Source organism: Dipodomys merriami, unplaced genomic scaffold (genome assembly GCF_024711535.1).
Source record: "Dipodomys merriami isolate MVZ:Mamm:240054 unplaced genomic scaffold, mDipMer1.0.p SCAF_29, whole genome shotgun sequence".
Taxonomy (NCBI): Eukaryota; Metazoa; Chordata; class Mammalia; order Rodentia; family Heteromyidae; genus Dipodomys; species Dipodomys merriami.
The window spans coordinates 20,139,350-20,161,283 of record NW_027204381.1 but is presented as its reverse complement, the minus strand read 5'-3'; the positions used below and the strand labels follow the sequence as shown (position 1 = coordinate 20,161,283).

The 21,934-nt window shown below is 47.2% G+C and overlaps 1 protein-coding gene across 1 annotated transcript; it reads right to left on the bottom strand.

Annotated features, from left to right (window-relative positions):
• Positions 1-344: 344 nt before the first annotated feature.
• LOC138839001 (vacuolar protein sorting-associated protein 11 homolog) lies at positions 345-17,722 on the bottom strand. The gene is made up of 16 exons (XM_070038639.1): positions 17,520-17,722; positions 12,990-13,138; positions 12,765-12,900; positions 11,858-12,021; positions 10,725-10,972; positions 9,072-9,273; positions 8,565-8,716; positions 7,137-7,323; positions 6,574-6,720; positions 5,760-5,948; positions 5,498-5,659; positions 4,600-4,739; positions 4,310-4,512; positions 4,038-4,209; positions 969-1,191; positions 345-828 (listed from the first exon to the last, which is right to left on the bottom strand). Exons 1-16 carry the CDS (start codon positions 17,704-17,706, stop codon positions 664-666), a joined length of 2,826 nt encoding a protein of 941 aa, XP_069894740.1. The 5' UTR covers positions 17,707-17,722; the 3' UTR covers positions 345-663.
• Positions 17,723-21,934: the final 4,212 nt, after the last annotated feature.

The following is a 21,934-nucleotide window of genomic DNA, read 5'->3' as shown; positions in this document are numbered from 1 at the left end:
GTGTTCTACCACTTGAGCCACAGCTCTACTTCCTTTTTTCTGGTAGTTAATTGGAAATAAGTATCAAAGACTTCTATCGGGGCTGGCTTTGAACACCAATCCTCAGATCTCAGCCTTTCTGAGTAGCCAGGATTACAGGTGTGAGCCACTGGAACCCAGTTCAGTAGACCTTTTGTAGAGGTTTTTTAACAAGCTGAAACTTCTTAGCTGTTAGAGGGCTACTCATTACTGAGATGACCTCCAAGAAGTCCATGGGAAGGAGACTGGGGGCCTAGTACAGAGCTATAATACAGTTAAGACTCATCAGAAAGTCCTCAGAAAAAAATTCTTCCAGGCTCCCATCATTATATTCTTTTATTTATACATTCTGAGAATAAGGACCCAAGCACAGCCTGGTACCCTTGAATACAGAATAAAGCAGCTATTGTCCACACAGAGGTTATCGAGGTACCCTCCCCCACTGGTCTGTCATAATCTATACTGCTAGTCAACAGGAAGAACAGCAGGCTGGAAAAATAAAGGGGCAAGAAAAGCAAGTCCCCTTGAGTTGTGAGGGCAATGGCATCCTGGAGCCGTGAACACATCTGCTATGTGTGCAGTATCAGCTAGTCTCAGTACCTGTGTCCAGCTGAGCCTCCAGGTCACACACTATGCCAGAGCTACCTAAGTGCCCCTCCTGGAGTGCATGAGCAGGTCCCGCTGCAGCCCAGCCTCCAGGTTGGGAGTCAGCCTGGCTGTGGGAGGGTCAGTCAGCAGAGTCAACTTGTTGAATACCCCTCGGCCAAAGTAGTCAGCAATCACAGAGAAGCTGTCATTGGAGCACTTCAGCTGCAGAGGAAAAGAGAGAAGAATCACAACTAGAGAAGCTCATTTCCTAAGAAGGGGAGCAAAGGAAACAAGCCCTCCAGTGCTCGGTGAACTGTGATGCTGGGGGCGACCCCTATCCCATGGAGCCCACTCATCCCCACCTGATGCTGGAACTGGTCATGGAGGTCTCGTTTTTGTTCCTGGGCCCGGATCATATCCATGACCTTCCGATTTTCGGGGAGGCAGGTGGGACAGTCAGCATCACTTTCTGAGTAACTCTCAAAGCAATGCTGGTGGAAGGAGTGGCCACACAGGAAATGCACGGAGGGCAACTCCAAGGCACTGTTACAGATGCTGCACTTGGTCTTCTGGAAAATCTTCGGACTATAGGCAAGGGACATGGAAAGTGAGCGGCAAGGACTGAGGCAGGACCAAGAGTGGAAAGAGCAGCTGGACACACCTATAATCCGAGCTCAGGAGGCTGAGATCTGAGGACTGAGGTTTAAAGTCAGCCTGGGCAGGAAAGTCCTTGAGACTTTTATCTCCAATTAATCACAGAAAAAGCCAGAAGTGGCTCTGTGTCTCAAGTGACAGAGCTCTGCCAGCCTTGAGCAAAAAGGAGCACAGGGAGTATGAACCCTAGGACCAGCAAAAAAAGAAAGAAAACCAGATGTGGCACTGTGGCTCAAAATGTTAGAACGCTAGCCTTGAGCAAAAGAGCTCAGGGACAGCACCCAGGTCCTAAGTTCAAGCCCCACCATTGACAAAAATTTAAAAAGAGTAGAGAGAGAGTAGCTGGGGTGGACAAGGAAGGGTCTCTGGGAGGGGACCAGCAGCTCTGCCTGCATTTCTGATTACATAAAGGAAAGCAAATAAGGACCACAGCTCTGGATAGAGTCTTAACAAGTACAAGGAACCACAGGGCTGTTTTCCCCTTCCATAATTGTCCCCAAAGCCTCTTCAGGTAGGTATTCAGATGTGATGCTTTCAGTGGGGCCTTTCCTTTGTATGTTATCTAAAATTTTAATATATATTTGCAAAAAAGATAAAGACAGACTGGGGGTATAGCTCAGTGACACAGTAATTGCCTACCATGCTCAAAGCCCTGGGTTCCATTCTTAGCTAACAAAAACTAACAAAACTAACAAAAAACAAACACCTTCCCCTTCTCCCTTTCTCCACTTTTTTTTTTTTTTGCCAGTCTTGGGGCTTCAACTGAGGACCTTGGCACTGTCCCTGAGCTGCTTTTGCTCAAGGCTAGCACTCTACCACTTGAGCCACACTGCCAATTCCAGCCTTTTCTGTTTATATGGTACTAAGGAATGGAACCCAGGGCTTCATGCATGCTAGGCAAACACTATACCACTAAGCCACATTCCAAGCCCTACCTTATTTTCTCAAGTCCATACTCTGCTACTTGAGCCACACCACCACTTCTGGCTTTTACTTCCTTGTCAGTCGTGGGGCTTGAACTCAGGACCTGGGCGCTATCCCTAAGCTCTTTTGCTCAAAGCTACCACTCTACTGTTTGAGTCAGAGCACCACTTCCAGTTTTCTGGTGGCTAATTTGGAGATGAGTCTCATGGACTTTCTTGCCTAGGCTGGCTTTGCAGGTGCACAGCTTTTTTGCTGGTAAACTGGAGATAAGAGTCTCTTGGGGGCTGGGAAGTTGGCTCAGTGGTAGAGCGCTTGCCTTGCATGCATGAGGCCCTGGGTTCGATTCCTCAGCACCACATAAGCAAAAAGAAAAAAGCCGGAAGTGGCGCTGTGGCTCAAGTGGTAGAGCGCTAGCCTTGAGCTGAAGAGCTGAGGGACAGCGCTCAGGCCCAGAGTTCAGGCCCCACGACCGGACCCAAAAAAAAAAAAAAAAGTCTCTTGGATCTTGATTGCTTTGTGTCAAATAATGATAAAAACACATAGAACTACAACAAAAGAGTCTCTTGGATTTATCTGCCTGGGCTGACTGAACTGCAATTCTCAGCTCTCAGCCTCCTGAGTAGCTAGGATTGTAGGCATGAGCCTGTTTTATTTTGTTTGTTTGTTTTGTTTTGTTTTATACTGGCACCAGGGGTCTGAACTCAAGTGTCCAACTGGCACTCTTATCACTTGAACCATGTATCTAGTCTGGCTTTATTTGGTTAATTAGGGATACAGTATCTCAGTGACTTTCCCTGACTGGGCTGGCTTTGAACTTTGATCCTCAGATTTCAGCCTTTTGAGTAGTACAATTACAGGTTTGAGCTGATGATTCCTGGTTACTTTCTGTATTTTCTAAAACCAAGGTTTTACTTCAGAATGGCTTTAAACAGTAACTTAGAAGTCTGCTTAGAAAAAGTAACTGCTGGGGGCTGGGAAGGTGGCTCAGTGGTAGAGCGCTTGCCTTGCATGCATGAGGCCCTGGGTTCGATTCCTCAGCACCACATTAGCAAAAAGAAAAAAGCCGGGGGGCTGGGAAGGTGGCTCAGTGGTAGAGCGCTTGCCTTGCATGCTCGAGGCCCTGGGTTCGATTCCTCAGCCCCACATAAGCAAAAAGAAAAAAGCCGGAAGTGGCGCTGTGGCTCAAGTGGTAGAGTGCTAGCCTTGAGCTGAAGAGCTGAAGGACAGCGCCCAGGCCCAGAGTTCAGGCCCCACGACCGGACCAAAAAAAAAAAAAAAAGAAAAAAGCCGGAAGTGGTGCTGTGGCTCAAGTGGTAGAGCGCTAGCCTTGAGCTGAAGAGCTGAGGGACAGTGCCCAGGCCCAGAGTTCAGGCCCCATGACCGGATCCCCCCCAAAAAAAAAGAAGAAAAAGAAAAAGTAACTGCTGGAGCTGGGAAGGTGGCTCAGTAGTAGAGTGCTCACCTTGCATGCATGAGGCCCTGGGTTCGATTCCTCAGCACCACATAAGCAGGAAAAAAAAAAAAAGCTGGAAGTGGCGCTGTGGCTCAAGTGGAAGAGCTCACCCTGATCTGAAGAGCTGAGGGAAAGCGACCAGGCCCAGAGTTCAAGCCCCACAGCAGTAAAAAAAAAAAAAAAAAAAAAGTAAATGCTTTGCCTCTAAAGACCAATAAATGATGCTTTATGTAATCACCATTCTTCAGAAGGGCTGAGCCTGGGAAATGTGTAACCCAGCTGGGTTCAATCCCAGCACAGGGGGGAAGAAAATGTTCGCACTCTGAGAAAAGTATGCAATAACACTCTGTGAAAACCGAAGCCAGCCCTGCTCCTTTCCCCATATCCAGGTGACAACTACCTCGCTTTGAGCTCTTGGATCTCCTGGCGGATGCGGGAGGTCTCCTCTCGGTACCGCCGTACCCGCAGCTCATCCTGTGCAATCTGCTGACTCTGTTTCTGCAGTTTTTGGACAAGGTAGTCTCTGATTACGGACAAGGTGGCTGTAGAGTTGTGAGCCAGAGTCTGCACCACTAAGATTGGGGTCCAAGAGGAAACAAGACGGTAAGCCCAGCAGCTCTTGCCATGGTCCCTGACTACCACCTGGTCACCACCCATCCATCTCCCTAGTACCTAGAAGGGGTGGCATAAGGTTCTTGTTTTCGATGTGCTTGAGTACAGCTGCCACGTACTCCTTGCAGTCCTCCTCCTTGCGGGCGAAGTAGCTGAGGGCCTGTTCCCACAAGGAGGGGTCCTGCTCCCCATGGCGCTCACAGACAGTGATCACCTGCCGGTACTGCTCGTGCTGCATGTGGTAGTGCATAATCTGCTGGAACCTGAGCCAGGGCAGAGGGACACCTCAGTGATGTTCCTGGAAAATCCCCTGGGTCTTCCCTTGGCCCTGGAAGTACCCCTACTCTTACAGCTTTCCCTGTTCATAGAGGTAAAGGACCCCATCCTGGAAGTCATGCATCTGACACAGCACCAGCGCCTTGTCAAAGACATCACAGAAGCGGCCGCTCTTCAGTAGGGAGATGGCCTCTGCATGAAGCTTCTCTTTGGCCTGGGGAGGAAAGAGGGTTGGGCTGGTAGACATAAGGTGGAAACCACAAGGTCCTTTGGGACAAGACTGTTCCTTTCAGTGCAGTGTCCCCTTCAGTGATGAACACTGACACCAGTGAAGTGTCACTGCCTAAGGAAAGCAGCAAAAGACTGCCTCAAAGCTCGGAGAGGAATGGGGATAGAGAAAACTGTCCTTTCTCTTCCTTTTCAGTGGTGCTGGGGTTTGAGCTTAGCTTGCTAGGGAAGCATTCTACCACTTGATTCACGTTTTGCTTTAGTGATTTTTGAATAGGATCTCACTTTTTGCCCAGACTGGCTGGGACCACAATTCTCTACATTTCCTGCATAGTTGGGTAACAGGTGTGTACCACCAAACCCAACTTTTTATTGGTTGAGATGGGGTCTTGTGATCTTTTTGACCTGGCTGCCTTGGAACCTCTCAATCTCTATCTCTTTTTTTTTGGGTCCGGTTGTGGGGCCTGAACTCTGGGCCTGGGCGCTGTCCCTAAGCTCTTCAGCTCAAGGCTAGCACTCTACCACTTGAGCCACAGCACCACTTCAGGCTTTCAATCTCTATCTCTTGAGTGGCTAGGATTACAAGTGTAAGCCACTGAACCCAGCTTCTTTTCACTTTTGCAATGCCAGAAACAGACTCTGGGGCTCCACACAGGCTAGACAAGTATTCTACTACTGAGCAACATTCCCAGCCCAAGAGCTGTATTCTCTCCAGCACCTCCCATCAGTCTGGCCAGACCTCACCTGCGGTTCCTTCTCATGGGCCCAGTTCTGCAGCCGCAGCTCAAGAAGTGTGTCGTAGATACCCTGGGGTGAGTCTGGCTGCACTTCACTCATGTGCTCCAGGAAGGCTTTCAGCTCTCGGGGGTTGTTTGCAAAGATGGGGATGAACTCCTCAGAGTTGGCCTAGTATGAAGGAGGAGAAGGGAGGCTAGTGAGTGCATTTGGTACCCAGAGGCCCCGAAGGTAATCCTTGCTACCCAAAGTGATTCTCCCGAGGCCTCACTTGGCAGCTTGGAGCCTCTCTATCGCCTCGACCTTCCAGACTGGGCCGATAGTCAGTACAAAGTCCCTTTAGCAGCTGTGTTGTCTGCTCTGGTATGTGGTGCATGAGGGTCTTCCCATAACGCTTCATGTTGCTCTCTGCCTGCTCGAAAGGCAGCTTGCCGATGTACCGAAGGGCTTCCTGGTAATTCTGTGGGGAGAGGTAAAGGGCAGACTAGCACCCACTCCTGAAAGCACTTCCAGCACTGTGGAAACATCCTCAAAAAGCACAGGGCACTGTCCCATGTAAGAATCTCACCCAAAGCCGGGCGCTGGTGGCTCACGCCTGTAATCCTAGCTACTCAGGAGGCTGAGATCTGAGGATCGCGGTTCAAAGCCAACCCGGGCAGGAAAGACCGCGAGACTCCTATCTCCAATAAACCACCAGAAAACTGGAAGTGGCGCTGTAGTTCAAGTGGTAGAGCGCTCGCCTTGAGCTGAAGAGCTGAGGGACAGCGCCCAGGCCCAGAGTTCAAGCCCCACCACCGACCAAAAAAAAAAAAAAAAAAAAAAAAGAATCTCACCCAAGCTGGGTGCCGGTGGCTCCCACCTGTAATCCTAGCTACTCAGGAGGCTAAGATCTGAGGATCACAGTTCAAAGCCAACCCAGGCAGAAAAGTCCATGAAACTCTTACCAATAAACCAGCAGAAAACTGGAAGTGGCACTGTGGCTCAAGTAGTAGAGCGCTAGCCTTGAGCTGAAGAGCTGAGGGACAGCGCCCAGGCCCAGAATTCAAGCCCCCGAACCGACCAAAATGCAAAAGAATTTCACCCACCTTGATATCCTCCAGCTGGATCTTCAGGTACCACTCATGGTGTGCGTGGTTCTCAGCCAGGTAGAGGGCGTGGGAGTAGTAGCCAGCTTGCCGGAGGACCTTGATGGCTGTCTCTACATCAAAATGCACTTCACTCTCGCTCTTTGTCTGCCAGAGGAACATGGTACACAATCATTTGCACAAAGGTGGCTGGAGAAGGGAAACAGGCAACTAATGGTAAGACACATTCCTAAAGCAACAGTAATGTCCATGCTTTGAAAACAACCTAACCTGCCTCTCAAGAGTTGCTTATGAAAGACATAAGCCCTTCTCTGCCTATACCATTACAGGGGCATTTCTGGAAACTCTATTGCCACTTTCCTGGGCTTACAATGTTTTGTCATAAAACGAGACAACATCAGAGTGAACTGGCATAAATAGCAACTTATCTTCCCCAGAGGGAAGCTAGTTCCCAAATACAATCAGCTCTTTCCTTGTGCCCCGATGAAGGATCAGCTCTGGTGCTGCCACTTTGTGCTCCATGGGGCCCTCTAGGAATTGTCTCTGGTAACCACACCCTGCACCTTGATGAATTCTTCCAACTTGGAGCTGTCCTTGAGTTTGGTGTAGCAGTTCAGGAGCAGGGTGGTATGGTCAGCATTGGCCAGGGATTGTCGGTGCAGGGTCTGTAGGTAGGCAGTCAGGTTGTGGATGCGCTGGGCATCCAGAAACTTGCGGATCACATAGGATGGCTCCAACTTCCCAATGGTTCTAGGGAGATGTACAATATCATCTGGATCAGTGTACTTCTCAAACTCATCTGCATACAATTACTTATTGATTTTTGTTAAAAGGCAAAGTTTAGCCGGGCGCTGGTGGCTCACGCCTGTAATCCTAGCTACTCAGGAGGCTGAGATCTGAGGATCTCGGTTCAAAGCCAGCCTGGGCAGGAGAGACCGTGAGACTCCTATCTCCAATAAACCACCAGAAAACCGGAAGTGGCGCTGTAGCTCAAGTGGTAGAGCGCTCGCCTTGAGCTGAAGAGCTGAGGGACAGTGCCCAGGCTCAGAGTTCAAGCCCCATGACCGACAAAAAAAAAAAAAAAGGCAAAGTTTGCTTCAGTTCATCACATGTGAGTCCTTCAACTGCATTTGCACCAAGTCCTGGGTTACATCAGTACTACCAGTCTATAGACCATGCTTTGCGCCAGGCTCCAAAACACCAGTCTTTCAACTAGGCTGACAAATTAGTACCAAGGAAAGCAAAAGATAAACATTTTTTTCCTTTTTCTTTTGTCATTCATGGGGCTTGAACTCTGGACCTGGGCGCTGTCCCTGAGCTCTTCAGCTCAAGGCAAGTACTCTACCACAGCTCCACTTCCAGTGGTTACTTGGAGATTAGAGTCTCACTGACTTTTCTGCCTGGGCTGGCTTTGAACCACGATCCTCAGATCTCAGCCTTCTGAGTAGCTAGGATTACAGGTGTGAGTGACCAGGGCTCAGCACATTTTTATTTCTTTAGCTAGGTCAAGCCAGGCATGGTTACTCAAACATGCTCAGGAGGAAGAAGTCAGGAGGCTCACAGTTGGAGGCTAACACCCAAAGCAAAACATTCAAACTCCATTTCAACCAATAAAACACAAGACCCTGTTGGAAAAATAACTAAAACAAAAAAGGCTATGACTGTGGCTCCTGTGGACTCAGGTGCAAGGCCCTGAGTTCAAACTCCAGTAATGTCAAAAAGAGAAAGGACTAGATCACAAGAATGTTAACAAAATGCAAACTAGAGTTTAAAAGGAGAAGCATCATCAGCTCAGTTTTATACTGGTCATGTAAATTTCACTCTAAACGTTCCCTTTGCAAGAAGTCCTGTTTCCTCATTTGAGGCATCAACTTTCTGTAGGAAAGCCAGCAGTTCCTTGTGTCTTTCAAGCCCCGCCCCCAGCATGGGTTTCAGTTCTCTGGCTGAGCATCTTTGTTCACAGCTATATATCATAGTTCCTTCAGACTGACCGAATATACTGCTGGACAGCTCCATCGTGGTTGCCTTTGCTATAGAGATGGTCTCCATACTGCATGAAGATTTGGGCCAATCCATCGCTATCCAGATGTTGGCTCTTGGCCAGGTTAATTGCCATCTCAAATAGGTTCTTCTTGAACAACATCTGGAAGGTGAAAGGGATTATGATTGGTAGAATCAGTCCTGAAAAGATACCTTCCCAGAGTGTTCCCTTGAGACAAGCATTCCAACTTGCCTAGATCCTGGACAAAGAGCTTCAGATAACCCCAAAACGAATCTTACCAACCTCATAAGGGTCTCTGCAGCCCAAGTGAACCCTGAGGCTGGGCTCTGGCTCCCAGCCATTTGTTCCCACCAAAGCTGCATCTTTAGCCATTTACTTAACGAAACTATTTACCCAAAGGAAATAAAATCCCAGGGCCCAGGTGAGTGGGAAATCTATTCCTGCTGTTAGCTACTTCTAGGAGCCAGTGTCAGCTCTGGGGACCTGGTAGCCTTGCCTCCAGCTTGGTCTGTGTGTCCTTCTCCTGCAGTGCGTGGACCCGCCCATCCCGCGTCAGCACGTACAAGGAGCCCCACTCAGCAAGCACATCCACTACATCCTCAAAGACAGCGCTGTAGGCTATGAACTTGTTGCACAGATCATAGATGTTGAGAATCTGCTTGTCAGAACTCTGTGAGTCCCTGCTGGTAAAGTCTGATCTGAAAGAAAGAGCAACAGGTATTTGCACCATCTCAGTCTCAGCTCTATAACCAATCCACCTATAACAAATTACCTCCTCAGTCCCTCTAGTAACTCATTAGTCCCTAATGTAGCATTTACTGATGGCTCAAGAAAGAGGCCATGTAATCCTGATCCTACCATTAGTTCAGGCCAAGAGTAAGAAATGAAGTATATTCAGACCCTCACTTGTTTACTAAAGAACTAGCTGGGGCCAGGTGCCAGTGGCTCACGCCTGTTATCCTAACCACTCAAGAGGCTGAGATCTGAGGATCGTGGTGCAAAGCCAGCCCAGGCAGGAAAATCTGTGAGACTCTTATCTCCAAATAATCACCAGAAAACCAGAAGTGGCCCTGTGGCTTAAGTGGTAGAGCACTAAACTTAAGCTGAAGAGTACAGGGACAACGCCCAAGCCCAGAGTTCAAGCCCCACCACTGACAAAACAAACAAACAAAAAAACTAGCTAGACGCTGGTGATTCACACCTGAAATCCTACTCAGGAGGCTGAGATCCGAGGACTGTGGTTCGAAGCCAACCTGGGCAGTAAAGTCTGTGAGACTCTTATCTCCAATAAACTACCCAGGAAAACCCAAAAGTGGTTCTGTGGCTCAAGTGGTAGAGCCTAGCCTTGAGCACTAAAAGGCTTAGGGACAACTCCTAGGCTGAGTTCAAGCCCCAGGATTGGAAAAAAAAAAAAAAATCACTTAAGGTGTGATTTATGTTAGACTTTGTGCTTGGCACTAAATGACAACAAATCCCATCTGCACAGAAGATCTGCCTCCCCCTTTCAGTGGCTCTGGAACAACAGGACTGTGCCTGGAGTCCTGACTTCTCTACAGTTGCCAATTTCACTACCTTCTAACCCTTGTTCTTCTTCCCAACTTATTTTGACCAAAAGGAAAAACAACGAAAAACAGTTATCAGCCGGGCGCTGGTGGCTCACGCCTGTAATCCTAGCTACTCAGGAGGCTGAGATCTGAGGATCGCGGTTCAAAGCCAGCCCGGGCAGGAGAGACCGTGAGACTCCTATCTCCAATAAACCACCAGAAAACCGGAAGTGGTGCTGTAGCTCAAGTGGTAGAGCGCTCGCCTTGAGCTGAAGAGCTGAGGGACAGTGCCCAGGCCCAGAGTTCAAGCCCCACGACCGACAAAAAAAAAAAAAAAAAAAAAAAAAGAAAAAAAAGAAAAACAGTTATCAGGTCAGGTCCAACTCAATCTATGAAGCATTCTAGTATACAAGGGCTATGCAGCAAGTGTATACAGCAAAAACACATTTTCCAGTAAAAACACCTAACAGAGTCTGGGTAGAACTGCAATCTACCTAAAATTCAAGTGGGAAAATTGGCAGGCTCCAGACATAGGTTTTAAAATGAGGTGAATGCTAGGGAACAAGTCTAGCCTTCTCCCTTTTCTTTTTCCCTGGAGTCCTTACTTGGGAGAAACCTTCCGGTCACGGGAGACAATGACAAGGTATCCTCTAAACCAGTGGGCAATGAGCTTATGGCCCTCAAAGGCGAAGCAGGGCCCTCGTTCATCAGGTTGGTATAGGTAGACACACTCGTCCCCGGCCACAATGAACTGCAGGTCCTGAGAAGGGTCACTCAGGGCTGAGCACCGTAGCCCACAACCGTGGGTATCCAACTCCACTCGCGGGTACTCCTTTCCAGAAACTATATAGGACTGCCAAAGTAAGAAAAGGTTAGCAGGCTTCCTTTGAAGAGGCAGCACCTAAGCCGTCACAGACACATTCCCATTTCCACAAGGAACGTTCCTTTTATCCTTGCTTGGCATTTTAAGACCTTTCCCTTGGCTGCTTGCTTTCTCCACTCACTACCATCCATCTACCAAATAGGGGCCATATTTTTTCTCTTTATGTTACCTCTACCTAGTTCAAGAATTCTACAAGTAAGAGAAATCCAGTCATCTTTTATAATTTTATCAAGGCGATTCCTCAGCTAGAGATATACTTTAGCAGTACAGGGCATGCATGTCATGTGTGAAGCCCGAGGTCTAAACCCCAGCATTCCTGAGAGACTGGGCTGTTATAAGTTAGGAGCACTAAGATTAAAGAGGTAAAGCAAGGGGCTGGGAAGGTGGCTCAGTGGTAGAGTTCTTGCCTTGCATGCCTGAGGCCCTGGGTTCAATTCCTCAGCACCACATAAGCAAAAAGAAAAAAAACTGGAAGTGGCGCTGTGGCTCAAGTGGTAGAGTGCTAGACTTGAGCTGAAGAGTTGAGGGACAGCGCCCAGGCCCAGAGTTCATGCCCCACGACCGGACCCAAAAAAAAAAAAAAAAAAAAAAAAAAAAGAGGTAAAGCAATTTTCTAATGTCACTTAGTAGGTTAGGCAAAAAAGCCTGTTTTTCACTATCTCAGAGTATCTTCCTGAAGTCTAGCTCCTCTTAGTCAGCTAAGTGAAGATATAAAATATAAAGCTGGATAAATAATTCAAGGTTATCTGGTAAAATTTTTAGGATTTCCATCTTTCCTAACAGGTCCTTACTCTAGCCCCCTAAGCCAAGGATAAGCCCTTTGGGCCTGCTCCAAGAGCAGTGGCTCAGTCCCACCTGGACATTCTCAGTTGTCACAACAAACAAGTGAGTGGTCTTTCCTGCTTGACGGAAGGCCAGTCCCGTAACAGGATAGTTGCCTTTGTGCAAAATCTGGCTCTTACTATGCCGATCCCGGGTGATGTCTCCTTTGTTCAATGTAACACTGCCATCTGTGAAACCTGTAGGAAAGCAGGAAACAGCATCCCAGTGAGGCTGAAAAGACTGGGATGTAGAGAAAGGAAAAAGATCATTCATTAGATCAAAAGATCATTCATTCATCAGAAATAAGCTTTGCCAGGCGCCGATGGCTCACTCCTGTAATCCTAGCTACTCAGGAGGCTGAGATCTGAGGATCTCAGTTCAAAGCCAGCCAGCACAGGAAAATCCATGAGACTTATGTCCAATGAGCCACCAGAAAACTGGAAATGGTGCTGTGGCTCAAAGGGGTAAAGCACTAGCCTTGATTTGAAGAACTCAGGGACAGCACCCAGGCCTGAGATCAAACCCCAGAACTGACAAAAAAGAAAAAAAGAAAGAAAAAGAAATGATAAGCTTTCTCCTCACATCCAACTTTTTTTTTTTTTTTTGGAGGGGGGGTCCAGTTGCTCCACAGTGCCACTTCCAGCTTTTTTTCTTTTTGCTTATGTGGTGCTGGGGAATCAAACCCAGGGCCTCATGCATGCAAGGCAAGCGTTCTACCACTGAGCCACCTTCCCAGCCCCCACATCTAACTTTTTTAGTAGCAAAGCTGACCATTGGTACTTACTGACTCATTTTCAAAGAACAAAATTTAATGCTTTCCCATGCCAAACTTTAATATCTCAAAGGCCTCTGTTTAGAATAAAGTGGTCTCAATTAGAATAGAGATGAGCTGCAGAAGCAAAGAAAATCTGTGAGTTCGTTTTGCCTTCCTTCTCCTTACCAATGGCCATAAAGTTGAGATTTTCATGGACAGTCAAACAAGACACAACAGTTGGTTCTGTTCCTGGGATGGCAGAGAAGATTCGAGTACAGAGTGGGTTGCCGCCATCTCTCTTCTCCAAGTTCCAGATCTTTACCTGTGGACAAAACTCAAATGCCTAAATGCTGATCTTCTCCAACAGGAAAACATTGCCAGGCTTCTGAATCTTTCCTTGCTGGAACTCACCAGGGGGTTAATACCCTCTTCATCCTCACCAACAGATGCTAGAATATTGTGCTGCTTCAGTTGATATAGGTGTGTCACTCGTAGTTTGTAGGCCTGGAAGCCTGTAAGCTGTAGGGAACGCAGCAAGAACCAGATCTGGCCTTCCATATGTGCAAGGTAGTTAAGGAACCTCCTTTTCAAGGAGAGATATGGTAGTGCCCCCAACCCCATCTGTAGCTTCACTTTCCATACTCTTTTTCAGTTATCTTTGGTTAAGTTATATTAATATCTATAGCACAGGAATTAAGATATTTGGAGAGGGGCTGGGAAGGTGGCTCAGTGGTAGAGTGCTTGCCTTGCATGCATGAGGCCCTGGGTTCAATTCCTCAGCACTGCATAAGCAGAAAAGGCTGGAAGTGGTGCTGTGGCTCAAGTGGTAGAGCATTAGCCTTGTGCTGAAGAGCTCAGGGACACAGTCCAGGCCCAGAGTTCAGGCCCCATGACTGACAAAAATAAATAAATAAAAATTTAAAAAATATATATTTGGAGAGTAATAGACCACATTCGCTTAACTTTAATTACTGTATGTTTTTAAAATTGTTATGTTTTATTATTGCTGCTAATCTTACAACAAAAGAATAATAATCCGTCTACAGATTGTGCATATGCGCTGGTCCTGGGGCTTGAATTCAGGGTCTGGGCACTGTCCCTGAGCTTTTTTGCTCAAGGTTAGTGGTCTAACACTTGAGCCCCAGCTCCACTTCTGGCTTTTTGGTGGTTCATTGGAGGCAAGTGTCTCATAGACTTTCCTGCCTTAGCTGGCTTCAAACCTGATCCTCAGATTTCAGCTAAAATTACAGGTGTGAGCCACCAGCACCCATAACCATCTTAATCTTGCGCACACACGTGCGTGCGTGTGTGTGTGTGTGTGTGTGTGTGTGTGTGTGTGCATGTGTGCTAGTACTGGAGCTTGATTGAACTTGGGGCCCAGGCACTGTCCCTTAGCTTTTTCTTTCAAGACTAGCATTCTACCACTTGAGTCACAGCTCCACTGCTAGCATTTTGGTGGTTAACTGGAGATAAGAATCTCATGGGGGTGGGGGGAAGATAGGAATGGATAGGAATGGGAAACAAAGGAGGAGGCAACAATGCTTGATAAGAAATGTACTCATTATCTTGCTCATGTAATTTTTTTATGATCATATAAAATGATGTTTATTGAAATGAACTCCAAGAAATGGAAGCAAGAAGATTTTTATTGTACCCTCTAGAATTTTGAGGAGTTTTTTGTAATGTAGTAACTTGAGAGGACACATCATAAATAAAGGTGGTAATAGTGGGGGGGGGGGGAAGGACAGAACAGACTATCTACAGAGTAACAAAGTTGGGCTAGACATTGATTTTTCTGCAACAGAAACTATCAGCAGATAAAGGAATTTTGTAGAATTTCAAAGAAAAAGCATTCTGAAACAAGTATGTTTCCTCAGTTCATTTTTCATAGGTCTGAGGCAACAGAGAGACATTCTAAGATAAGTGTCCAGAAAAATATAAATCTTACCTCCCTTCTTAAACTTGCCTGGGTAAGGTGGTATGGCCACTTTAGAAACCATGGTTTGGCAGTTTCATATAAACTCAAACATATAATTGCCAGATAACACAGCAATTACAGTCGGGATTTATCCTGGAGAAATCAATTTTTTCTATTCACAATGAACCCTCCTACGAGTGCTCATAGTAGGGCAATTAGTTAAGAGCCCACACTGGAGACAACCGGATGACTCTCCAAAGGTGCATGCTTTAACTGTGGAATATCTATACCATGGAGTACTACTCAGCTCTGAAAAGGGAGCAAACTGAGGCTGGAGGTTTATCTTGGTGATAGAGCATATACTTAGCATGCTGGTTTGATCCCTTGCACCAAAAAAAGAACTATAAACTATTGATGCATAGGTTTTCAATGAATCTCCAGAGTTGATAAATGACAAATGTGGTATGCATAGTATTTAGCCGTGAAGAAGAATGAAATTGTATCATCTGTAGGAAAAAATAGTTAGAACTGGAGATCATCATGTTGAATGAGATAAGGCAAGCTTGAAATACACATATAGTGCATATTACCTCTCATACGTGGATCTAAACCTAAGTGGTTTAAACAAGGACTGTGGGGGGGGGGAAGGGGGAGAGGGGAAAGGGAAAGGAAAGAGTACAGGAGGGAGGGTGAAAAGGATCAAAGTAAATGAGTTTTATGTATCAAGACAGGATGGTGAGGGAGAAGATTAAAGGGCCAGAATAGAGGTGTTAACTTGTCCAAAGTGTGTTTTACACATCTGTGCAATTATCCCAATGGAGCCCCCTAAACTGTACATGGATGTCGAATTAAAGACTTCGTTTTCTTTAATACACTGTTGCTCATGTAATTTAACCCCTCCGTAAGGTATTTTCACAATAAAAAAAAAAAAAAATCTCCTGGCCTGGGGGCTGGGAAAGTGGTTCAGTGGTAGAGTGCTTGCCTCATATGCATGAGGCCCTGGGTTCGATTCCTCAGCATCACATAAACAGAAAAAGCTATAAGTGACGCTGTGGTTCAAGTGGTAGAGCGCTAGCCTTGACCTGAAGAGCTCAGGGACAGCGCCCAGGCCCAGAGTTCAGGCCCCATGACTGACAAAAAAAAAAAAATCTCATGGCCTGGACTGGCTTCAAACCAGTCTCTTGAGTAGGATTACAGGCATGAGCCACTGGCACTCAGCTTTTAATTTTGCTCAATTTTTTTTTTACAAGTTAAATCTTACCATCAGTATACATGTACAGTATGATTTTTCATTTAAATGACTCAAAATTGGTATGAATTTAGTAGGAATTATAATTTAAACCTTACGCCTTTCCTGGGCTAGTGCTATGGGTAAGATGACACTTTTTTTTTTTTTTTTTTTTGCCAGTTGTGGGGAACTCTGGGCCTGGGCACTGTCCCTCAGCTTTTCAGCTCCAGGCTAGCACTCTACCACTTGAGCCACACTGCCACTTCTGGCTTTTTTCTTTTTGCTTATGTGGTGCTGAGGAATTGAACCCAGGGCCTCATGCATGCAAGGCAAGCACTGTACCACTGAGCCACCTTCCCAGCCCCTAGGTGATACTTTCTTGTGTTGCTAAGCAGCTGCAGAAAGGTGTATCCCCCAGCTAGCAATGGAATCACAAGAACACACTAATTAATATACTTCAATGCATTGTGTTCCTAAGCCATGAGCCACGAGAACACCTAGGCTTGATATGTTAAATGCATTTTCAATTTAGAATAATGTCCATAAAATTCCTGTATTTTATCTGGGCATCACTCACACCTGTAATCCTAGCTATTTAGGAAGCTGAGATCTGAGGATCGTGGTTCAAAGTTAGCCCAGACAGGAAAGGCTGTGAGACTGTTATCTCTAATTAATTATAGGGGAAAAAAAAGCCAGAAATGGTGCTATCCTTGAGCAAAAGAAGTTTAGGGGCAGTTCCCAGGCCCAGAGTTCAAGGTCCAAGACTGGCAATAAACAAAACAAAACAAAAAAAACCCCACAAACCTGTATTTTTAATTAGCATATCTTTGTTTTTTTTTTTTTTTTAGTTTTGGGTCTGGTCGTGGGGCCTGAACTCTGGGCCTGGGCGCTGTCCCTCAGCTCTTCAGCTCAAGGTTAGTACTCTACCACTGGAGCCACAGCGCCACTTCCGGCTTTTTTCTTTTTGCTTATGTGGTGCTTAGGAATCAAACCCAGGGCCTCATGCATGCAAGGCAAGCACTCTACCACTGAGCCACCTTCCCAGCCCAGCACATCTTTGTAATGGAAGAGTTTCATTGTCATAATACATTTGTAACAGTGTATTTTGCTTGTGGCTGGCACTCTACCACTTGAGCCATGCCTCCAGTCCCTACAGTATGCTTGGAACAACTACTTCACCCCTCTCCATTATATTCATGCTCCTTCCCTTTCCTTTCTAGAGTCTTGGATGGATTTCATTATGCTGTCTTCATATTAGAGTATTTTGAACTTACGATGCGTTTCTCGTAAAGTGACTAACATCTCTATATGAAAAACAACCAGCGTGCAAGGGGTTCCGTTCTAGCCACACTTCAGACATTCCCTGGGGAGGCTCCGTAATACCTATATTTAGACCAAACTCCAGATAATAATCATGTATATGTATACAGCTCTTCAAACTTCCAGAGCTTTCCCAGGTACGAGAACAGAGCAACAAACTCCTGTGCGTCTTCTACTTCCTCACCCACCACCTCAGGCAGCGAAGGTGACACCTTCCACCTTCCACCTTGACGGGAAACGAGCGTTCAGTGGGGGACTGACCTGAAATAACCTTGTCAAGTTGGCCTTCCCACCCCTTTCACAGAAAAGGCGACGGAGCCCGGGGAGGCTCAGTGGCTGGACTTCTGTTCCTGCTCGGGCCACGTCTAACGCAGAGTGGCGCGAAGCCCGAACCACGCTGACTGGCCGACTCCTTCCCCCCTGGCGGGCTCTCTTCGGGGATCCGGGGAAGGGGGAGAGAGATCCAGAAGGATATCGCCAAAGACCAGGCTCCCCCGCCCCGAGTCGCAGACAGTGATGCCCGGAGGGAGGCAAAGGAGCTTGGAGGCGGGCAGTCCGGGGGCAGGCGCGGCGCCGGGAGCAGCCCCATCGTTACCCAGCGGCTCCTTCACCAGCTCCTTGTCGAAGAAGACGAAGCGCCGCCACTGCAGGTAGGCCGCCATCTTGGCCAAGGCCACCGCCTCCGGAAGAGACGTCACGTGAGCGGAGCCCGCTGGTCATGTGACCCCGCGACTTCCGGGAACTGGCGCTCTCGGGTCGGGGCGGAGGCCTGGGCGGGGCCTGTCGGCTGGGGCCTGGTCGTCGGTCTTGCTCGGGACGGGCCCAAGCGCTGGGCCCTCGCCCCGAGCGTCAGCTTCCTCTGTAATCGCCAGGCGCAGCCGGGCGCGAGGCCGGCCTGCGCCACCCAGACGGGGCGCCGCTGCCTACACCTGCAATCCTAGCTACTCTGGAAGCCCAGACCTGGACGATCGTGGTCCGAAGCTACCCCTGGGAGGAAATGGTGCCAAACTTCATCCCCAAAATAATCAGCAAAGTGCTGGGCTGGAACCGAGGCTCCAGTGGTCAAGCCAGGAGCCAGAAAGCCTACTAACTAGCCGGTTGTCTGTTCCAGAGGTTGAGATGTGAGAGCCGAGGGTCAAAGCCAGCCTGGGCAGTGAAGTCCGTGAGACTTCCACCTCCAAAACCAGCGAAGAGCCAGAAGTGGAGCTGCGGCCGGCACATACACAGCCTACTGAGAATGAGGCCTCAAATTCAAACCCTGGTACAGCAAACAAAAGTGAAAAAGGGGCTGGGAAGGTGGCTCAGTGGTAGAATGTTTGACTTGCTTGCTTGAGGCCCCGGATTCGATTCCTCAGCACCACATAAGCAGAAAAAACAGAAATGGTGCTGAGGCTCAAGTGGTAGAGCACTAGCCTTGAGCTGAAGAGCTGAGGGACAGCGCCCGGGCCCTGAGTTCAGGCCCTATGACTGCCAAAAAATAAAAAGAAGAAAACATCTTCCCACACACTGAGGGCTCAAGAGAAGTGATGCTGGGAGTTTTGTGACTTGTAACCTGTGTTTAAATGAATTATGTTTTGCTCTCAGAGGATTACTTTAGTGTACAACTGAAGCCATGTATGTGAAACTGGATTTTCAAATACTGAAAAGGAAAAACAGAAATCTGTACTTCCAGATACATTCAGTCTAATTAATATGCAAATGTGTGTGTGTGTTTTCCCCAATACTGGGATTTGAACTCAGGGCCTGTTGGAACTCCAACTAACTAGCAAAAATGCCAGACTGGAGCTGTGGCTCAAGTGGTAGCTATAAACAAGCAGGCCAGTTGATAGGCTGAGGCCTAAAGTTCAAGCCCCTTAACAGGCAGAAAAAAAAAAAGGAAGAGATATGAATAGCGTGTGGGGGGAGGGTAGGAGGGTGGCATCTTTATTGTTGACCTTAGTGCTCCCCCTGCTGTCCCGTGGCTGAAGACTTCCTCTGAAATCTGAGTCTGGCTCCACCTGTGCCTACTGGGTCTTATTGATGAGCAATAGCAAGGAGGTTATTCCTGCAGAGTAATTTTCAGTGCCTTTTTGGACCTTACAACCCTTATAATCTTTGTGTGTGTGTGTGTGTGTGTGTGCGCGTGTGTGCGCGCCCCCGCGCGCGTGCGTGTGTACACACACTGGGACTTAAACTCAGGGCCTGGACACTGTCCTTTAGCTTTTTCACTCAAAACTCTACCACTTAGTCACAGTGCTTCTGGTTTTCTGATGGTTAATTGGAGATGAGTCTCACAGACTTTCTTGCCCCAGTTGGCTTTGAACTGTGATCCTCAGATCTCAGCCTCCTGAGTAGCTAGGATTACAGACGTGAGCCACCAGTGCCTGGCCTTTTCTTTTTTTCTTTCTTTCTTTTTTGTTTTTTGTTGGTCGTGGGGCTTGAACTCTAGGCCTGGGTGCTCAGCTTGTCAGCTCAAGACAAGTGCTCTACCACTTGAACCACAGTGCCACTTCGTTTTCTGAGTGGTTTATTGGAGATAAGAGTCTCTCAGACTTTTCCTGCCCAGGCTGGCTTTGAACCATGATCCTCAGATCTCAGCCTCCTGAGTCACCAGCACCCAGCCTTTTCCTTCGTTTGGTAGATTTTAAGCACTCCCTATTTCTTTTTTTTTTTTTTTTTTTTTTTGTCGGTCGTGGGGCTTGAACTCTGGGCCTGGGCGCTGTCCCTCAGCTCTTCAGCTCAAGGCGAGCGCTCTACCACTTGAGCTACAGCACCACTTCCGGTTTTCTGGTGGTTTATTGGAGATAGGAGTCTCATGGTCTTTCTTGCCCGGGCTGGCTTTGAACCGCGATCCTCAGATCTCAGCCTCCTGAGTAGCTAGGATTACAGGCGTGAGCCACCAGCGCCCAGCTAGCACTCCCTATTTCTGCAGTTGCACTAAACACCCCCTTTCGGGTCCGAGGAAAAGTTAAGTGCACTGCACTGCAGTGGGGAGACAGTCAAGCAGGAACTCCTTTATTACCATACAGTAAGCACTTTTTAAAGCAAAAGACCGTGTGGGAAGGGAGGAAAAGGAACCAACCAATCACTGTAAAGGTCACACCCTATCTTGCACCTAAGCTTCCAGAAGCTGTTTACACACTGAACATAAACAAATCCAGCTCTGCCCACTCAACTTCCTCAACACCATCCTGGCTGCCTGTTTGCCCTACAACACCCCCCCCCCCCAAAAAAAAAAAGAACAACATGAGAGGCATAACAAACACATGGTCCTTGACCACTCCCCTTAGGAACAGACATACAAAGAACTGACAGTCAGCAGCCCGATTTCATGCAGCAAATTATAACTCACAAAGGGCGTTTGCTTTTCACGGAATATCCTTCTAAGGAAGTTGTATCATTATCCCTGATGACAAATAGTTTCAAGGAGGTTAAAGTGTTATATGGAGACTGGATCAGGAGATACAGAGAAGCTACAATTTGAGAGGTCCAATCAGGAGTCTTTATTAGGAGGCTGGTGACCTGCAGATGGACTAGCATTCCAAATAACCTGTAGCCCCGAATGCAGTTATTACAAAGGCACAGAACACATCAAGGCAGACGTCACACAGTATGGGGACTAGCAAAGCTTGTTCTACCAGAGCAAGCTTTCTAGGGGGAGCAATCAAGGACAGCTAAGGGCAAGTATTCTCTGTAGCAAAACTTTGCTGGAGCTAAGCAACTGATGACACGCCTGCAATTCAAAGAATATCACCTCTGTATTGCTTGACAACCCACAACACAGCTGCAGATCAAAGAAAGTCCTCTAACACCTCTAGAGTTCTTGGAACTGGGTGGAAATTCCCCATCATCTATTAAGAAGCCAAAATGGCGATGAGGACAAGATGGCGTTACTTAGCTCCAGTATCCGTATTTCAAAAGTGGCTCTTTCTGGGGAAAAAACATAAAAGTTCTCTGCAAGTTACATGAGCTCTTCACTCCCTCAACCTCTAATTAGACATTTTTCTGGGATGTGAAGCTATGTTACACTTGTCAAAACATACCCTAGAGTCTGTCTTCTTGGTTATACTTGTTTCTATCTAGGAACTTCAGTATAGTGAAGAAGTTAAACAGAAAATAAGGGCTGGGGGGCTGAGAAAGTGGCTCAGTGGTAGAGTGTTTGCCTTGCATGCCTGAGGCCCTGGGTTCGATTCCTCAGCACCACATAAGCAGAAAAAAAAAGCTGGAAGTGGCATTGTGGCTCACATGGTAGAGCCTTGAGCTGAAGAGCTGAGGGACAGCGCCCAGGCCCAGAGTTCAAGCCCCACGAATGGACCCCCCCCCAAAAAAAATAAAAGTAAACAGAAAATGACTAAGTAAGCCAGGTGTAGGTGGCTCACGCCTGTAATCTTAGCTACTTAGGAAGCTGAGCTCTGAGGATCACGGTTCAAAGCCAGTCCAGACAGGAAAGTCCATGACATTCTTATCTCCAATTAACCACCAGAAAAGTGGAGGTGGCCACTGTGGTTCAAATGGTAGAGCTCTTGCCTTGTGCTGTAGAGCTGAGGAACAGCACCCAGGCCCAGAGTTCAAGGCCCACAACTGACCAAAAAACCCCCAAATGCCTAAAAATATACATTGTAACTTTGGTAATAATACTTTTCTAGGCATTCTATAAATGTAGGTGCTGAAAGTTTCACAAGAGAAAAAATATTAATATGACATAGCAAAATATTAACAAAATGATCATAAAAATCTGATCTACATGAAAGTTTAGTGTGTATTAATTAAATATAATACTAAAGGTGATTTAATCTAGTAACGGAATTGTGGACAATTTCCTTTCTTATTTTTGTCAGTCATGGGGCTTGAACTCTGGGCCTAGGTGCTGTCCCTCAGTTCTTCAGCTCAAGGATAGTGCTCTACCACTAG

What these genes read in the sequence shown, in the direction of transcription:
- LOC138839001 (XM_070038639.1), bottom strand. Translation starts at nt 17,706, where the DNA reads ATGGCGGCCTACCTGCAGTGGCGGCGCTTCGTCTTCTTCGACAAGGAG. An exon ending in TCTCAACTTTATGGCCATTG is followed by an intron (nt 12,022 to 12,764) that starts GTAAGGAGAAGG and finishes GCTTTCCTACAG; the next exon opens with GTTTCACAGATGGCAGTGTT. An exon ending in CCCATGAGAAGGAACCGCAG is followed by an intron (nt 4,740 to 5,497) that starts GTGAGGTCTGGC and finishes TTTCCTCCCCAG; the next exon opens with GCCAAAGAGAAGCTTCATGC.